We start from the raw sequence: 20,084 nt of genomic DNA on the forward strand, positions 1-20,084 counted from the left end.
TATATCATTTCTAAAATAAAATATCACTGTAAACAAACCACAATTTGTAATTTGCAAACTGCGTTCATGACAAGTGTAGTGTCACAGGCTTACACTAGATGGCACACAAGGATTTCCACAGCAGACCTGTTTTAACAAGGTTTTTAGGAAGGGGGTTACTGGATGACTGAAACTGACTTGGTTTACACCCCCCCCCCCCCCCCCCCACCCCCCTCCACCCTAATTTCAGCTTCAGTCGACCACATAACAGTACACAGCGTGGAATCTAGTAAAAAATTGCTTTTACGACCAACTGCACCAGAGACCTGCACGGGTAACAGTAGCACAGTCCCTGATGTGAGGTTATCTTGATCCCTGCTGCGTCAGTCAGGCTTGTATGTGTGTTTGTTCCAAGCAGGGATGAAACACAAAGGGGTTTGATAGTCGTTCTGACAGGAGGCAGGATGATCTCAAAAATGGCATTGCGTCACATAAAAGAAAACTCTACAAGAATGGCTTTCATGCAAAATTTATCTGCAGGGTTCTACACACCACAGAATGAAGATCAGCTGATATACAAGTGCAATTCAGCAGCACTGCCAAGCCGTGCACCTGCTCCCCTTGGCTTCAAGCATCGTCCGTTTATCAAAACAGTATTGCTGTCATTTCTCAGTGCTGTGCTTTTAAACCATGAGATTTGAATTATTCTGTTTTTCCTTTTTGAACACTCTGTGTTTCTGTTTTTATTTCCATCCCTGTCATAGAGGCCCTGCTAATGCAGGGGGGGAAGCATCGCTGGTACAGCGGGTGTCGTGTTTGCCACATGGTTTTTATTCAGTTTTCTTAATTTTTCATTGTTGTATTGTCTATCATTTATAAAGGGCTATTGTTTATTCCTCTGCTGTATCCCTCAGCAGTGTTTATTGACAGCGCTGACTGAGTCAGCATTTATTAATTAACCATGCTGCAAGCAGGTAACCAGGCAACAAGCACAATGTCACAGTGCGGTGTCAATATGAAAAGGGTCATTTCCATCTAAAAGGTAAACTATGGGACCCGGCTACGTGGCTTGATTATGACCATTGCACAGAAGGTGTTTCTGCTAGGTAAGGATTTGATATCATCCTGTGCACTACAAAAAAAGCAACAACCTGATGAAGCATGTTTAAAAAGACATTACACATCTTGTGGGATGCTCAAACAAAACCTGGTGGCACAAGCCAAGTACTGCGCTGCTGCATGGGGGGGCAATGGCTGAGGCAGGCGGGATGAAGACAGAAGGATCAGCCTGCTCCTTTGACACGTGGCTGGCTCCTGCTGCGCTTGGGAAATCATCAGCTGAGAAACCTGCAAAGTAGCAAGAGCATCATCTGCTGAAGACTGGCCCTGGCGTTCACTCCTCCGCATTGCTGTGTCTCTTTAGCGTACCTATTTTATTATCACCTTTGAAGAAGGCGTCACATCGCTAACGGGGGTGCTGAATTGCCCGCAGCAGCGTGTCAGGTTTTTAATAAATCGGCTGTGAAGCGTTTCTGTGTAATGGTCTGGGATTGCATTGCTGTGGCTGCACTGTCTTGGGGGTTATTTCAATGTTATATAACACAGAGACGGGAAGCCACTCTGCTTTAATGTTGAGAAACAAGAATACATGAAGCCATGATGACAGTGACAATAAAGCCTGCGCCGCCACACCACCTAACAGCCAGCTGTAACTTATTGGGCTCTATATGAAAAAAGGGTATAATGGATTGCATTAGTAAATATGGTTATTATTTTCGCTACATAACATTTGAAAAGTATTGCCAACTGTAGTTTTACATAAACATTTTTTTTTTAGCATCACAGATTAGCACATGACTTCAGCCAGGGTGTTTGCTGAATTTCGCGTTGGTTAGGAAAATCAATTAGAAGTGTTAATTAAAATGTCACCCTATTCTGAGCTGTGGGATGGTATAAATGTAACACCCCCCCACCCCCCCTACCCCTTACAGCACCTTACTGAAGTCTCTATTTAAACTTTTAATTAAACTATCCTGAGTACCAGCTTGCAAGTTAAGGCCTGAAGGGTGTTAGACAAGGCCACTGTGTGGCTCAGAACCTGGTTTCAGGAGACTAGGAATGGCACAGGAGGGGAGACTTGGGGTTTGAGGCAGCAAAGTCATCTCAAACTAGGTCTCCCAGTCTCCTGGAACCAGGTTTCAAGCCACTGTTCCTGAAAACCCCTGGTGTGCAGTCTCCTGAAACCTAGTCTCTAGAAACCAAGTTTCGTATTTCCTTAGCACACCATCCCAATCAACCAGTCTTAAGACACTCCAAGCTCATAAAGGTGGCTACAGTTCGTTGGGACTGTGTTTTTTAAAAGCAAAATAATCATTGAATCTTTTTTTTTTTTGGTTTAACAACTCACAGGATATAATGCTGTTAACCATGCCTTTAAGCAAACTGCTGCAGAAAGCTGTACTGGTGTTTGCTTGTCCTCTTGAGAAGAATGATTTGAATGATAATAATAATGATCACATTTACACAAAAAGGACATTGTTTGCATCATTTGCTTTATTTTAATTTCTGGACACCTTTAAATCAGTCTGAAAGCCCTTAGCTGAGTATTTCACAAACGTATCTTTGCAGAAGTGAGGCGAGCTGTCCAGCCTAAAGGAAGTGTGCTTTATATTTTCTAATGGATTTTATTTACATATTATAAGCCATTACAGTGTCCACTTTAATAACATTTCTGGTAAATAGATTCCTTTCTTTTATTGTGGTTTAAGTTTGTATCCCTTTGGGAGCGATGCTGCCTCGGTCGATCAGACCTCTTTCTTCCCAGCTTTCCCAGACGGATTTAAGACATGAAACAGAGTAATAATGTTTTTCCGACCTTGTGATATTAAGTAAACCATAAGTTCTTCTTTCTTTCAAAAAAGATTTTCGAAAAACAATATATTATTGTTCATCTTCCTCTTCCATACAACTTTTTTTTCTTAAAAACTTTCAAAAGACAGCTGTAGAATTTTGCACGCAGCACTTGTTAGAAGTTGGTGTGGGGGGGATTAAAAAGAAATTAAGTTCATGCCTATTCTTAACAGAAACTGTAAAAACATGGGTTTATTGTACAGGTCTGGCATGATCCCCCTTATGACTTGGGTATGACAAGAAACAAGGAGGTGTTCTTCCTGTTTACGTCGTGTAAAATCATAGTAAAAGCGACTGACTTTGTGTATTTGATGCGCACCCAGGTTTAGTAAATAAAGAAAAAAAGGACTGATCTGTTTTTTTTTACAAATTGGATTGTGATCCACTTCAAAAGTGAGTTAGCAAAAATTCTGGTACGAGACTGAACGTTCTGAGCTCCACTCTTCAGATCTGAAAGTTTAAACCACAGCTGCCCTCGTTTGGTGGTTTTCAGACTTCAAAAGCAGACAGATGATTGCCCCATTAGGGGACTCCCAAATGTAATAATAAAAAAGAAACAACAAACCAACGGTCAGTAAAAACAAATACAGGAAAGCAGCATCGAACCAGGCAAATCAAGGGTCCGTGTTCCTTTATAGACCACCAGTTGCATCTAGCTGGGTCAGTAAGCATCCAAACCGACTGCCAGTGTCCAGCGCTGCCGTCTTTATTCAATCCCTCCCTCTCTCCCTCTCTTTCTCTCTCTCTCTCTCTCTCTCCTCTTGCTTGCACAAGCTCATGTTTTGAAGGTCCCCGTTCCTTCACAAGTTAGATGGGCCCCCCTAGCACAGCCCGATGTATTTGAGATTGTTCTGGATGATCACGTCAGTGACCGCATCAAAGACAAACTGGATGTTGCTGGTGTCCGTGGCGCAGGTGAAGTGGGAGTAGATCTCCTTGGTCTCCTTGTTGCGGTTCAGGTCCTCGAATTGCCTCTGGATGTAGACGGCTGCCTCCTCGTATGTGTTCTGGCCCTTGTATTCAGGGAAGCAGACGGTCAGCGGGATGCGCTTGATCTTTTCTGCCAGCAGGTCCTTCTTGTTTAGAAAGAGGATGAGGGAGGTGCTGATGAACCAGTTGTTATTACAGATGGAGTCAAACAGACGCAAACTCTCAGCCATTCGACTCTGAGGACACAAACAGAAGAGTATTAATGCAACACGATACACTAATTAAATACATATATTAAAGCAGAAAAGGAATCACTTTGTCACATTCAAAATTGATCATTTTTAATCTAATGTTATTCTACAACAACTTCACAGAAATCTTGAAAGCTAACAACCGTGAAAAAAGCCCTGGCCATTAATATGATGTTATTATCCAATTTGTATCACACTGTACAAATAAATACAAAACTGCCTTCTAACCCTTACAGCCCTGTAAAACCTGTAAGTCGCCTTGGATAAAGCAATCTGTCAATCATAATAATATATTGATAAAGACCACCTGTTCAAGTTTTTGACTTATGGATTAGAAGATTTGATCCTTTTTTTATTAGATTAAGTAGCATATAAAATCACTAGCTTTCAGAACCTCCAGTCTCTTCCTCAGGTGTGAGTGGAAATGAAAAGAAACAGGTGATATTATTCACATCTGCATATCCAAACAATTATGCCGTTTCCTCTTACACCTGCAGAAGAGGCTTGCCAAGTCTTCTATGCATCTGTATCTAAAGACTGGCTGTCCGATTGTCTCTGAGTGTTCGCTGTAAACAGGTTTGTTTCATGCAGCAGCTAAAACTATGAAACAAAAAACATTCAGCAAAATCCAGGCAACGCAAGTCATGATGCATGAACGAGGTGCAAAACAAGAAAACAGCCCGACCGCCTCCTGGTTAGGAATGGAGTAGGAGTTATTGAAACATGTCTTAAACAGTACCCATCAATCACATTCTCCAGTAATGAAACACACGGGCAGGTGTGAAATGGAAAGGGCTTTAAATATGTCCTGCTTAGTTGAAACCAGAGTCAGTAAACCCATCCCACTTGCTGTGCAAAAGCAGGAGCTATCCATGGCACGACTTGCTGCATCTAGGTTCTTGTTGGCAGAACACATTGACAGAATGCATCGGGAGGAAGAAGACCTCAGGGACCAGCATTGTGTTTCATGGGTCCGACTGTAGGGAAAAGCTGTCCTATTTTCAGTACGGTCATGATAGTTAATGTACCGCTGCTACTGCCTGACCTATAGGACTGGGAGCTTTAAAGGGTAAAGTTAGTTCAACGCTGAAGAACTAAGAACCCTGAGAAGAATCTGTCAGATCATACAGATCATAGAGAAATCCGTTTTCATCTGAGAAGCGTCTCCGAATTCAACTTATGTGTGATCTCTGTGTTGCGTTGTGTACCAGTGCCACACAAACTCTCGTTACCGGGACAGGGTGACCTTTTAGCTTGCAATTGTCCTCGCCGGCACCGGCTTCACTTTTTGTTTAATGATCTAATGTCTTAAATAATTGAAAGGCCGTCATGAATGATTTACTGATGAGTAAGTGTTCAAGGACAAGGAAGTCATAAACCCCAGAGGGAAGCCGCGTGCCATCATTTTAATTTCAGGGCCAGTAGATCTGTGTGTGTGCCTGCGTGTGCGTGTGTGTGTGTGTGCAGTGGAAGCTAAACCCCTTGCAATGTGAAAATGAGTTGCCGTGTCAGATCAGTGTATGTCTGTGAAATAGCAACTGTGCTTACTGTATTTGAATGATTTGGCCTGTACAGTAATTCTGGGAGGTAAATGCATTACAAAATAATTAGCCTGCAAATTAAATGTAAAGCAACTTATGGCAGCCCACATTATAACTGATGAAATTATTTTTTGCTTGTTTGACATCAATTAGCTGTGTTTTTTTTGTTTTTTTTCCTCCAGGCGGGTGTGTTATATTATATTAATATTATCAGATTGATCGCTATACACAACAAATACGACTGGTAAAATTCTTCTAACTTGCCAACAGTTCCAGCACTGGCTTCTTAGCACACGCGCTAAAGGAACAGAGCTTTGCATTCCTCTATGCTTACAGCATCCTGACAGTGTTGATGTGACTCGCGGGGAAGGGTTACAGGAGGGCTGCATTTCCACATCTCTCACGCGATGGTTTGAGCTCCAGGGTGCTGCAGGAACGGCAGCAGCTTGCTGAATTGTCCAGTGCTAAACACACACACACTTCGAATAGCATTTGTTGTAAAGAAAAATATATATTTTGACCCGATGGGGGACTGAGTAACAATTTTGCAATCTGATTGTGGCTTTTAAGTTGGTGATTAAGGTACAAGTTTAGGGGAAGATTAGGTTTGTGTATGGATGGTGCATGGATTTTCTGGAAGAATTTGGACATATTGGCAACGTGCAAAATGGCATCTGCAGTCTAGAATTTTATAAACACCAGCAAGGGGAGAGTGAAACTTAGTTTTTATGCTAAGGTAAAATCATAACATCAAATCAATAAAAGAAAGTCAAGCAGACACATGTTTCAGCCAGTGCTAAAACACAGAGCAATCAGGTAAAGAAATGGCACAGTAAGGAAATGATGGAAACTGAAACACCCACAATGTCTGGCTGCACCGAGCAGATGTCATTTTATTAATTAGTGGCATACCACAATTATTTACTGACGGCTAATGTGCTTCGGACACAGAGGGAGGAGAACTGGACACCATTCACCACAGTGCATTAATGCCCTGTCCTTATCTCTGCTTTAAAGATGTCTTTACATGTTCAGCAATTCAATCTACAAACTGAACTGATGAATGAATCCCAGCAGGGTCTAAATCTGCTTTCACAGTGAAACTAAGATCTTTACTGCATATATAAATTCAAGGCCAACAGGTGGCCCTAGGTTAGAGGCCAAAGTCAAGCCTACCTTAAGAGTGTACTTTTGTTGTAAGCGCATAAAACATGAAGAAAAAAGCATTGATTGCATAATGATCAATTTCAAGACAACCGAGTGTGGAGTCTTCATTCCTCCGCTCTACAAAATGATTCCTAAACAACACTTTTTACACCTGAGCCATGGTTACACCATTCTGAAACAGGTCTGGCTTTTGAAGCTGTGTTCCCGTCTAGCTAGATATCCTTGGTCCTTCATCTTAACACAATCACAATTCCTGCATCCTGCTATTGAGATATATTGCTACAAGAGATTACATCAGAAGAGTACTCCAGTAAGGAGTGTCATGATCAGTAACTTCCCTCAAGCTTGCCTTTACATTGAGCTGAAAGAAATATGCAGACCGAGCCCAGCACCCTATAACAATGAGTTTGATGGTTCCATGAGAAGCACACATTCCTTGCCTATGGATCGGTTGATAACGTGTTGCGTGAAAACTACTCAAAAGCAAAGTAGGAGCACATTGGAGACATTTTTTTTTTTTAAAACAACGGAACTGCTTTTCTGTTTCAGATCTAACCTTCAAAGTCATTTTTTGGTGTGGTACTTTTTTTAAAGAACAGCTCTGAAATGTCACATGGATAACAGACGGTTTCTATGTTTTGCTCTATTGTCCGTAGCTTTGTACTTGCGCTAAGCTCTTTAACTGCTAATGTTTCTTTCGCAGAGCGGTTTGATTGAATCCCAGCTGACATTGCTTTACTCATGTTGAATAAATCCAGATTTAATTAGTCTGGACGCTGTTGCAAAAACAACCAAAGCGTGCTTGAATCGCTGAGTAATGACTGTCTGAACAAGCAAACAGCTTTCCAGCTCATGGGGTTGCAATCCTCACACATGATTGAAATACTGAAACCGCTCTTCGAGCGCTATAGAGCCTTTTCATTATTATCTGTAATAGTAAGACCTGTGTCTGAACTGGGGGCTAGTCTTGGAACAAGCATTGGCCGTGTTTACCAGACTGAGGTGTATAAGTGTGCCCAGAGATCTAGAGGCGGCTCAGCACCACTGGGACTCTTGGGAACTGCTCAGTTTGAGTTATTGTAGCTATTGAAATAGTTCTGCGTTCTCTTGTGTAATGCAGACAATGGTCTGGTGCATTGCCTGTGTGGATCAGTAAAGCATAGCATAGTTAATGCATGGCTAGGTAATACACAATGCAATGGTGTCCTTTCTGCCTGCACCTGTTCACAGGTAAACCTACAGTAATGGATGGTGAATCCGTCATGTAGCAAACCTGCACTGGGTTGCAGGCTGGTTTCCCTAGAGTGCCGGTGCAGATTTCTCTCATCCTCCAGCTAACAGAAGCTGACCCAGGCCCTGTCACAGTGCCGAGGGCAGAGTGAGACTGCAGCTTTGCTCGGAGGGCATGCCTGCTTCTCACAGCAGCCTGCGCTGTATGTGTCTGCTGCTCAACATATCATTTAAGCACTAACGAGTGCACTGCCTTGTGTAGGGTATAGCTGCAGACTCTCATTGAATAGCCGTCTGAGGCACTCCAGCTGTCAGTGCGGGCTCATTTAGACACAGCTAATCTTAATTAGGCACAGCACGCAGCTTTTGTATAGGTGAATTACAGTCAAAGGTTCACAGGAAAACCTGGAATGACTCAAACTGGGGGTCTTAAATCATCCCCTGTCTTATATAGGATTGTACGGGTTACTATTTATGAATTCAATAAATAATGCAACTATAATAAAATAACTGTGATATTCATTGTAGTGTTACAATTCATGTCTTTAACTAAACACTTAAAATCCAGGAGACTTTAAATCCGTTGGATTAAAATATTGGACAGGATCATTGGAAACGATATATTGGGCGGCTTATTTATAACCAGAGTTGCCATTATACCGCCAGCTTATCTCATTGGAAAACCAGGCATATACTTCTCCCTGATATGGAAAGCAAAAGGTTTTTTGATATCCACAAAATGATCTTTTTTTTTTACTTGATAAATAAAGAAAGTAGAACATAACAAGACCCATACATCAAGCAGGTTGAAACACTGGATTTTTTTAAGTCTCAATTGAAAACATACTTTTTCGAATGTGCTTTTCAATCATTGGTTGTAGCTGGAGGTTACTGGGGTACACTCAGCATGAGCGCTGCTGGTTTGTGCTTTTGTACAGCACTCTGGGATGCCACGGTCTGAAGGGCGCTATATAAAAATTGATTTGTAATGTATTTTACAGTACTGCGCATTCTGTAACCCTGTCAGAGTAGAGCTTCAAAAAGAGAGAAAAAAATAACCCCAGCAACCTGTCAAAGCATGCAATTATCGCCTCTACAGCACCTCGTGCAGAGAGAGATTCAGGGAGAGAAGCACGTGGAAGTCTGCGTGTTGCTCTGTACCAGTAGATGGACAGGTGCACTAATTAGGCACTGCACTGCCTGCTGCTCAGGAGATAGGCTGCTGAAAAATAACACACTGGGAGCAAGGAACTAAAATATTCTAAGAGTTTCTGCATGGCAAATTTAATTGAAGTGAAGAAACTCGATTTTATTCATCGGAAGTGCTGACCACTGTATGGCATCCAGTGCATTGCTCCCTGGAAAACATGTATTTCATCTCTAAAGATATGTCTTGGTCTCTCTCCTACACCATGCCCTCTTTGATAAGCAGTGTGCATACACTGCAGAGCTGCCCACTCACTCGCTTTTATAACTTTTCATTTCTGATCAGTCTCATATGAAAGGAACTGACAATGCATTTCAATTAAGTATTGAGGAATAACAGCGTGTTTTCAGATCTCTTGCTGCTGTGTGAGCGCGACACAGCAAGGAAACTGGTAAGCAAACCCGTAAACTAGGATAGGAAAAGCTGAATCATGAGGGTGAATCAAAAGCAGCACACCTGAGATGACTGACCCTGACATAGAATGACAGAGACCTCTATGATAAACACAGTCCTAATTCGAAAGGAAATTAGAAAATATATAATGACCCCTGAATATCATACATAATTCTAGTGGTGGTTATACTGTATGAACCCCTAATATATATATATATATATATATATATATATATATATATATATATATATATATATATATATATATATATATATATATATATAATTTCATTCTTCTGCACACCTCTCCTTGCAGTGCCTGTATCTAACACATAATCTGACACTCAGCCAGAAAGCTGGTTTTAATCTCTCAAAATAAGGGATGACTGCTTGTTTAATTAACACAGAGCTTGAAGCTTAGCCACTGGTTCCCACAGGGTCTGTCGTTACAGCACTGCAGTGACCTTTATCTTCCCACTCAAGGACACACAGGCACAGCAGCACAGGCTAGACGCTGTGAAATGACCAACAGGAAACACTGTTTGGATCATTGCAATATTGTTTTTCTAGCAAGGTCCTGCAAACCAACAGGACCGCGGTCAGCCAAGACGGCAATGTATTTGCTAGGTGTGCGGCCATTCCTCAGAGATTTGTAATAACACCCCCCATTAATTAGTCTTGAAATTGTGCCACCCGTGCCAAGCGATCACTTGTACCAGCCCTCAATCCATGCCTGTGATGTACCAGACCTCCGCACTGGAGTCGTCTGCGTCTATTCGCTTTATTCTTCAGGCAGTTAATGATGGCTCTGAAATGCCATTCGCAATGGAGTCAATGCATTTTTTGGTAATTGGTTGGGAATTCAGCAGCAAATACACGTGTGGGCGTCTGGTCATCTCCTTTTCCAATCTTTCCAGTTGTTAAATATTTAGCATGCTCAACACACGCTGACAGGGTATTGTCAGTGTGTGGGTGGTTCCTAATGGATATATTTATCTTCTTATTTGCAAGCACTTTTTCCTTTAGAATGAAAAAACACAATCTGATTACACTTGACGTTTTACTGCAGTCCTGAGAAATCCAGTGCTGTACAAAGGTATTGCATTTGCAATGCTGGCACTCATTAAAACCAAAAATCTATTGAAAAAGAAGACATTTTGGTTGAGCGTTTAGTAGACGATAAACTATGTAGAACTTGTGTGTTTGTTGAGATGTTACCCTGTAGCCCGTGTGAAGTCGTAGTCCATTTAGGTTTCAATATGTCACATTTTTTAATGTCTTGTCAGTTTTTTTGTTAAGTCTATGGAAAGCTACAAAGTGGTGTGTAATTCAATATGTTAACCTAACATTGTTCAGCAGGTTTCATTTGACTTTATGAAACAAAATCAGTTAATTCTATAGGATGAGGCTTTGCAGGGAAAAAAAAAGGTTTTATAGAAAAGAACCTAGTTCTAGTTACATTAGTTACATAAATAAAATAGCTTTTCACATTTCAAACCTTACAGGGTTAATGTGTTTGAATTGTGATGACAGCATGGTCATATCTTAATCCTTCCAGGGCTTAAACCACAACAAAAATGACTGTTCAAGACTTGCATTCCTGGGCTGGGAATAAAACAAGCAAAGAAAAGGAAACTGAGAATAAGGCGCCTGATGGCTGGGGAGCGCTTGCGCTGCGTCGGTCCGAAGGCAGCACGGACACTCTGTCACATTGATCCTTCTTATGCATTTAAATGCTCCGGTAATGCTTTGAGACGGTGCGCTTCATTAGCGGTGGAATCAATGTTCTTTGAGCTGTACCCTTGATATCTGGTTGTGAAGTCGGTGCGGTTCTATTGAGTAGCCCCTGGAGGTGCGGTGTCTCACGGAGCGGCCTTGATGTAGCCAGCAGAGAGCTGGGAGATGCTGGATCTGTGTGTAGAGGCAGCAGCTTGCTTCCCTTTTGTTTTTGATTCATTAGAACTCGAAATCCGTGCATTGGGAGACAAGAGACTGTGCTGTACTGCATGCTTGCAGATCAATCTTAAAAAGTGCTTTTAAAAGTAGATATTAACACACATTAAAAACTGAACTGGTTTTCAGTGGCAGTGGAAGCTTACTAGTTAACCAGCTGGCCTGTACAAACCCAGCACAGAGTTTCTCGCTGCTAGATCTGTGAGTTCATAGCTGCACAATAGCAGTCACTGGAGTCGGCTGTGAATTAGTAGCAGCTCTGACGCATTCAGCACAGAGCACACTGAACTAGGTGGCCTGGGTAGCATAGTATTGACCAGTATCAAGCTTTCTTTATTTCAGTTCACCATCACTCATCAGATTTCTCTTTCAGTACAGCACGACATTGAAAACGACACTCGGGTGAAACCCTTAGCTTTATTGGGATGTCTTGATGGATAAATGAGAATAATCTCCAGTCAGAGGAATCTGAAGCTGAGCAGACGAACGGGTCAAAAAGCTGTTGTAATTTGGCATCTGCGCTGATCACATGAAAACGAGTTGAGCTCTCACTGCCTCCAGATCGACGCAGAGATAAGGATAATGCAGATGGATCAGGGGGCTTTTCACCAGTGCGAGGCTGCTCCCCCCTCAGAGGGAGCTGGCAGGGAATTGAGGTCTCATGGTTAAGCTTGCTGTCATACCCTTGAGCTTGTGAGTGATTGCACTGTGCTGACGAACAGTAAACACATTGAAAATACTGCACGGCACCTTCCAAGGAGCTTCACGAGTAGATCACAGGCCATGCAAAGACCTTGCTGTACAATATGTCTGTTGTGTAAAACACCTGGGTTACTAGACCACCTGTGCTTTGTGTTGGTTTACTGCGGTCATTCTGATAAGGCACCCTTTCATCTATAAATGGAAGTGCACCTGTATTAACAATCTGTGCCAATACACATCCAGTAAACAGCCTGTACAGCACTAATGCCAGTTATCCTGACAACAATGTATACTTTGCTTTTCGCTTAATTAAAAAGATTGTGCTTGCTAAATATTGCCCCCCCCCCCTTCTCCCCCAGTTACTAGCTAAACACTGGAGTATTGCCAAATAATGTCCTTGCTGAACATTGCACCAATATCGTATCTTTGTATACTAATACGCTATAAATTCAGATTGAGCTGGCTCACCCAAACCAATTGAAGCTGCACATTGGGGTCTAGTCTATAGATCTAAACAGGGTCAAATCCTAACACTCCTGTAAGTACCGGTAATTCAAATAGAGCCCAGAGATTTTACATGCACTTAGAGACTCGCATGTGCTGTTGGAGATGTTGCTTTCATGACCTTGGCACAAAAAGCAGAGCCTTAGTGTAGTTATCTAACCAGCAGCAGTGTTTTGGTCTACCACTATTTAGATTCATTGAATTACCTCATTTGTTCCCTCCTATCAAGCAGTGGCGATATATGCAGAGCAGCAAGCGTGTATACAGCTCTTATACAATTAAACTGTGATCTGTGTAGGTGTGCAGTAAAGGGAAGAGAATGACAATACGCATGTTTTAAACATCTCTGATGCTGCCTGCTGTTAATATTACAGCTCTGTCTTGACCATCTGTGTGTGCTTAGACAGCTTGTTTGGTGCTGTTCTCATGGTTAAAAACATGAAGTGAAAGGGATGGATCTACCACAGTTGGGGCTAACACGTACTTCGTATTGATACTGGGCATTTAACACCCGTCTTCTAAGGGTATCCCTCACCCAAGTACTAATAACAAAATGCATTGATCTCTACAATTTGAAAAACAGAGGGCATAAGATATCGAAGAAGCAAGAAGAGTTCAGCAAAGACAATACCCCCGATCACCTCCTGCAAACTCATGAGCATCGTGAGGCTCCTGCAGTATTTAATCAGGACTCTCATACAGTATTTAACCAGGACTCTCATACAGTATTTAATCAGCACTCTTATTAATGTGCCTTCCAGGGAGCCCAGGAAACCAGCATCAATATTTAGATGCATCTTTCAGAGCAGGTAATATGTGCAAGTGAGGTATTGCCATGTGTTTGCATTACTGACCAACTCTTTGTTCCCCTTGTAATGAGGTTATCAAATGCACTGTTTTTATGGAAAAGTGCTGCTGTTTGACTGTTAGCTCAGAACTATGTATATTTGTATTAACTCTTTAAGCATGATGAAAGGTCCATATTTACTGCAAGTACAGAATGAAACACTGTCTTTGAGAATTAATAATAGAAATGTTTCTGAACATCGTGTAATATGATTCAAGAAAGTAGCCCTCTGGGCCCTCAAGTTTACATCCAGGTGTTGTTTTCTTTGTTTTGTTCGGTTCGTTTCATTGCAGGTTCTTGCCGTGCGTGTGAACTGTTATTGCAGCTGGAGCTTTTTCAAGGAGGAGTGTGAATTTCAGATCTGTGCGTGGGAGTGTTTCAGAACATCGGAAGTGAGGATGAGCTGAGAAAGGGTTAAATTGCCACTAAACTTTAAAATGAATAGCACAGAAAACAGTCAGGTATTTAATGAGATGATTAGTCGAGGACTAACTGAATACCATGTGATGCACGAGTCCCAATGTGCCTCTATTGAAAGCTCAGTATTATACTCTGCCCATCCTGTCTCTGTAACAGTTCAACTCCAAGCCCTGTCATGCACAGCCGACCCTGGAGCCTGCCTGCTCCAGCAGGGGCAGCCCTAATCAAATGATTGTTAATACATTCCATTAGATCCTAACTTGTTCTGCGTATGCTGCTAATTCTCACACTACGCTGTTTTGGTCTCGTCTGCCCCCTGAGACATATCCATATTGCCTCCCCCATATCCCGGACTGCTGCACAGCAAATAAAGCCACAATAAATGTAGCAACAATGGAATTCTGTGTTGTTCTTCTTTGGCTTGGCTTTATGTGTTTGCTTGTAAACGGAGCCGCTAACCTCGTGTGAAACACAGCAGTGAATTAGTGTGCAATCAGCAGGGATCTGCTGGCCCATGTGGCGGGTCTGGCCACAGGCTCTCACATAGACTGAAGCGTCAGTTTACATGAGAAAAGGGGGCGCTGGTGTGAATGTATGAGAAAAGGGGGCGCTGGTATTAATCTATGAGAAAAGGGGGCGCTGGTATGAATATATGAGAAAAGGGGGTGCTGGTATGAATGTATGAGAAAAGGGGGCGCTGGTGTGAATGTATGAGAAAAGGGGGTGCTGGTATGAATGTATGAGAAAAGGGGGCGCTGGTATGAATGTATGAGAAAAGGGGGTGCTGGTATGAATGTATGAGAAAAGGGGGTGCTGGTATGAATGTATGAGAAAAGGGGGCGCTGGTATGAATGTATGAGAAAAGGGGGCGCTGGTATGAATGTATGAGAAAAGGGGGTGCTGGTATGAATGTATGAGAAAAGGGGGTGCTGGTATGAATGTATGAGAAAAGGGGGCGCTGGTATGAATGTATGAGAAAAGGGGGCGCTGGTATGAATGTATGAGAAAAGGGGGCGCTGGTATGAATGTATGAGAAAAGGGGGCGCTGGTATGAATGTATGAGAAAAGGGGGCGCTGGTATGAATGTATGAGAAAAGGGGGCGCTGGTATGAATGTATGAGAAAAGGGGGCGCTGGTATGAATGTATGAGAAAAGGGGGTGCTGGTATGAATGTATGAGAAAAGGGGGCGCTGGTATGAATGTATGAGAAAAGGGGGCGCTGGTATGAATGTATGAGAAAAGGGGGTGCTGGTATGAATGTATGAGAAAAGGGGGCGCTGGTATGAATGTATGAGAAAAGGGGGTGCTGGTATGAATGTATGAGAAAAGGGGGCGCTGGTATTAATCTATGAGAAAAGGGGGCGCTGGTATGAATGTATGAGAAAAGGGGGCGCTGGTATGAATGTATGAGAAAAGGGGGCGCTGGTATGAATGTATGAGAAAAGGGGGTGCTGGTATGAATGTATGAGAAAAGGGGGCGCTGGTATGAATGTATGAGAAAAGGGGGCGCTGGTATGAATGTATGAGAAAAGGGGGCGCTGGTATGAATGTATGAGAAAAGGGGGCGTTGGTATGAATGTATGAGAAAAGGGGGCGCTGGTATGAATGTATGAGAAAAGGGGGCGCTGGTATGAATGTATGAGAAAAGGGGGTGCTGGTATGAATGTATGAGAAAAGGAGGCGCTGGTATGAATGTATGAGAAAAGGGGGCGCAGGTATGAATGAGGCTTTTCATGTACGGCGGTTATGGCTTACAGATCCACTGTTAAAAACGTCCAACAGCAAGCTCATCTCTCTCTTTTTGTTTTAGAGCTTGGAGTTATTTTTTAATACAGTTTTCGTTTTCCATCTTCTTTTTTTTATCCTGGCTATATACATTCTACTAAGAGCTGTGAATACTTATTATCATTTGAACAGCAGGCACCACCCACATCCAGCCTATCTGTATAACAGCCTGATTAAGATATATGGGAATCATTCTTTGCATAGATTTGAGTAGAACATGATGAGTGAAGATGAGAAAATCAAACTGAAACGGTAGCGAGGTGACTCGAAACAGCAGTGAAAGAATCACATTTTAACTGGAGAACTCTTTTATATTTTAAAATGTATTAGTATTATTAGTAGTAGAATTTATTGTTGGTATAAAACAAGATTGAAGGACACTTTCAGTAAAATAAAACCCTTCCCTTCATAAGGGAGAGGGATAAATAGCCATCCCACAAGTTTTGCACAAGTACTTGTCTTCAGAACACAACACAGTGGAGCCTGTACTCCAAATTGTCACACTGCAAGTGAGTCTGAAGCCGTCTCTTATTTGTTTCAGAACTGTAATGGATGCTTTGGGGTTTTCCTTTCAGGAACAGTCAATTGCTCTAATGGCGATTTGGAGTAAATCCAGCCCAATGTATTTTCAAGTGCTTCTTTTCATTGGGCGCCACAGTCCCGTCTCCTTCCTTTCAGTAACATCTATTTAAGAAGAAAAAAAAGACGCTTCCATTCAGGCTAATTCACTTAAATAAATGCAGGCTTTGTGGCTGTCAGGAGATCACGGCTGAGCTGCTTGTTCTGTCCAGACGATGGTGGGTCCCAGTCTCTGAAGTCACATGTGTGTGTCGTGCCCTTTCCTTTAATTCAGCAGAATACTGGACACATCTGCCACTGCTGCCCATTCATAATTCCACTTTACAAAGAACCCAAAATGAATAATGAAACCCTTTGAACTGGGGGGGGGGGGGGGGGGGGGGGGGTCAGTGCAAGGTATATTTGACCTTGTTTGGAATGTAATTTAGTGCCAGGGGATATTTTGTGTCAACGAGGTACGCTGGCCCTCTGCTTCATTTCAGTTTTCAGTTGTCTCCTGTGCTTAAGTTAAATACATGACAGCAGGAGCCTAGAATTCCTGCAGTAACTTTTCAACAAAACGCTCTCTGTGTGTCACTGAGCCAAACAGCAGTCACGACAACAACAACTAAAAGTTTACTCACGTTTCCCCTCCCTGACTTTGACCAGCACACCTCGAATGGCTCGGCTGCTATATTATCAAGCTTTGGCACACTGAACGGCAGTAACAGTAATAGATCAAATACAATACGATGTCTGCCAGGGTCAGAGATTGAATTGCACAGAATCCTATTGAGAAGAAGGAGAGGCAAGGAGCATGTCTGAACTCCACACTGTGGATGGATAACCCCCAAAGAACCACTGAAAGGGAGGAAACACATTTTATTAACGCAGTGTTCAAAACTAGATGCGTACTGCGAGTGGGTCAAACCCACCTGCTTAATCACATGGCTATATCTAAGCAACCTAAATACAACAATCTAAATACTGTTTAGGTCGTTATTAAAGGGCCAGCAGATGTTATTAAAATCACACGCTATGACGTAGTTTAAATGCGTGGCTTGCTGTTGGTGCAAGCTGTACTGTGTTGTGAGTGTTTTGGACTTTGAGCCGTGACTCATGTTTGACTCTGCAGTTAAAATGAGCTTGAACAGAATTGGCTCTGGAGCTGTGATATATGGGAAAGATGTAGCAGGGAAGCAAAGAACAGAATCTGAAAGAGGCTGATGCTTCTCCTTTCTGCTTCCCTGTCACACCCCATTGTTAGGGCCCTGCATGTCTGTGCTGCGTGCATCAAACAGGTCCCACAAAAGAAACAGAGCTCAATTGGAAACTCTCCTAGATCTGCCTGGTTCCTGCTGGCTTTAAAACTAGAATCAGCTGAGCGCTACAACCAGCGCTGACATTTACTGTGCGGAGTACAGAGACTGGCCCTTGGAGATCTGTTGGGTCATGTTGCTGTATATTCAGTCCGCCATGGTGGGGATGGTGCAGGATTGATCATTGCAGTATTTTTGCAGTTTTACCACACTTTGTCTGTACATTTACCATAGTTATCCAGATTTGCTATTTAATATGCTTTACCATATCTTGCTGTTCTTTTCAAATATTACCTACGGTAATGCTTTACCATGTTTTCACTGTACTTTGTTTCACTATGCATTATGCTTTGTTTCACTATACAATGGGAAATGTTTATAAGGGTTGAGCCGGGTACGATATCTGAGACAAAAAATACAGAACTGTATCATGTAACCAGATCACTAAAACACAAACATGTTCATAGAAGTTCATAGAAAATAGATTCTATTTACATGTGTTCTATTTATATCAGTTCTATTGACAAGCTGCAAGCTACAGTAAATGCAACCTTATCTAAAGTCAATGTTTTTCTTTCTGTCGCTGAGGTGTCCACTGGCTGATCAAAGAGACCGAAGTGTCATTTAAAGGAAGTTTGTTTGAACTTGTTGTAACATGGCGTGCAACGGGGCAGCCCAATCACACATAAGTGTGCCCTATATAGTGCAAGTCCTCCTATTTTTGTTACATCATCCTCTGCATTTTGGCACTGGCACTGGCACTTAAATACTTAACAAGAAGCAGGGTGGATGTCCGGTATTATAGAAAGACAATTGTGCTAATTGGGTTAAAATATAAAAATACAGTGAAATGAGGTTCATGGAAAATCAGGGTTACACATATTAGGATGGCACTATTAAGGCCAACCGCTGCTTAGCTCATTAAAATAATGAGGAAAGCCAGGCTTTATCTACAGTATTACCATTCTAACTCTGAAGTTGCTGCTTTGAGTTAAAATACGATCTGTAATAATTAGGTCTTGGTTGGCAATCTGATACAAGCCAGCGAGTCTAGAGAGCATAGCAGATAGTCTACAGCATGTCTGCTACAGCATGAATAGAAAAGCACGGCAGCTTGTCTGACCGTGTCAAGCTACAGTGGAATAACCCATGTGCCAATCACATGATCAGGCTCTTCTCAATAGAGTATCAGGCATGTGTGTGCGTGTGAGTGTGTGCATGTGTTAGGGCAGAATGAACACGCTGACAATAAGGTTTTAATAGGTCACTAATCACAGTCAATTGCTTATGGATCTCTCTCATTCCTCTTGACTTGCAGCTGATAAGTGACTAATTAGGAAACCTTCCACATGTGAAAAGAAGCTTGCAATGCCATTAAGTTTAGCACAGATGCCGCTGTTTGATTTGATAAGCCAAGAAACTGCATCATCGGTTCGTTGTGACTGGTAGTAAATTCATATTTTAAGCTGGTGAATACAGCTTTGCGAAGAAAAGTCTGAAGCTGTAAAAAGTGTTTTGGTTCCTTCGAGGCAGCTCAACTTGCAGCCCGCTCCGCGTGTGATTGAAAGATGAGCTGCTCTTTTTTCCATGTCTCTTGGTGTTTTGTGGTTTCTGGAATTGACATTTGGCATTGCTGTCACCCACTTGTCTGCAGTTTTTAATTTGTTACCACAGCAACAGTGTGAGATGGAATGTTTTAATTTGTTACCACAGCAACAGTGTGAGATGGAATGTTGCAAGGTGAAAAATATTCCATTTCGAGCAGAGGAGAAGAAGAGAACAATTAAAGACTCATGAAACAAGAAGCAATGGATTGCAAACCCCTTCTGTTTCTGCAAGACTAGAACTTGAGGCTTTCTCTGGGTAACTATTGTACCCTCCAGGGATGGAAATCAGACTGCTGTTGCATTGCAGGTTCACCCGTTCCAGGTTTTAATATGTGCTTGATTAGCCCCAGTGTATAGTAACAAGCTCATTAAACGCATAGTAAAACCAGGAATGGATCAAAATGCTGTGCAACGGGAGAAAGCCAGCCAGAGAAAGCCAGTTCTAAAAACAGCCCTTTCTTTCTACAGGATTTTTTTAATATAGATTTTGAAGTACTCGAAGTGTACTATAACAGCTAGCTGTAGGAGCCCAAGGTCTGCGGGACTCTTTCAGTGCCCTTTCCTAATCAGATTACACAGTGCTGCAGTCAGACGGTCCAGTGTTGTGTTGCTGATAATCAGGGGATGCAGTCAGGCATGAAGGTCTAGAGCAGAGAGAAAAGCAAAACCAAACACACTTCAAATAGAATCACTTGGTCACGTGATATGATGTAACGCCCATTAATTACATCTTTTGGTCACAAGCAGCTTAAATGAGTTCACCATTCAATATGCTGCTTGG

The 20,084-nt window shown here is 42.2% G+C and overlaps 2 protein-coding genes across 2 annotated transcripts in view; one reads left to right on the forward strand and one right to left on the reverse strand.

Annotated features, from left to right (window-relative positions):
* The window catches only part of LOC121297304 (radial spoke head 14 homolog), a 56,137-nt gene that overhangs the window by 2,408 nt on the left and 33,645 nt on the right, over window positions 1-20,084 (forward strand). The window lies entirely within an intron of this gene.
* The window catches only part of LOC121297303 (guanine nucleotide-binding protein G(z) subunit alpha-like), a 38,405-nt gene continuing 20,662 nt past the window's right edge, over window positions 2,342-20,084 (reverse strand). The window contains exon 3 of the mRNA XM_041223544.1: window positions 2,342-4,055. Coding sequence (XP_041079478.1) covers window positions 3,711-4,055 — 345 coding nt within the window. The 3' untranslated portion in view covers window positions 2,342-3,710. The remainder of the gene's footprint in view (window positions 4,056-20,084) is intronic.

The sequence above is a fragment of the Polyodon spathula genome, chromosome 22 (assembly GCF_017654505.1).
Source record: "Polyodon spathula isolate WHYD16114869_AA chromosome 22, ASM1765450v1, whole genome shotgun sequence".
Lineage (NCBI taxonomy): Eukaryota > Metazoa > Chordata > Actinopteri > Acipenseriformes > Polyodontidae > Polyodon > Polyodon spathula.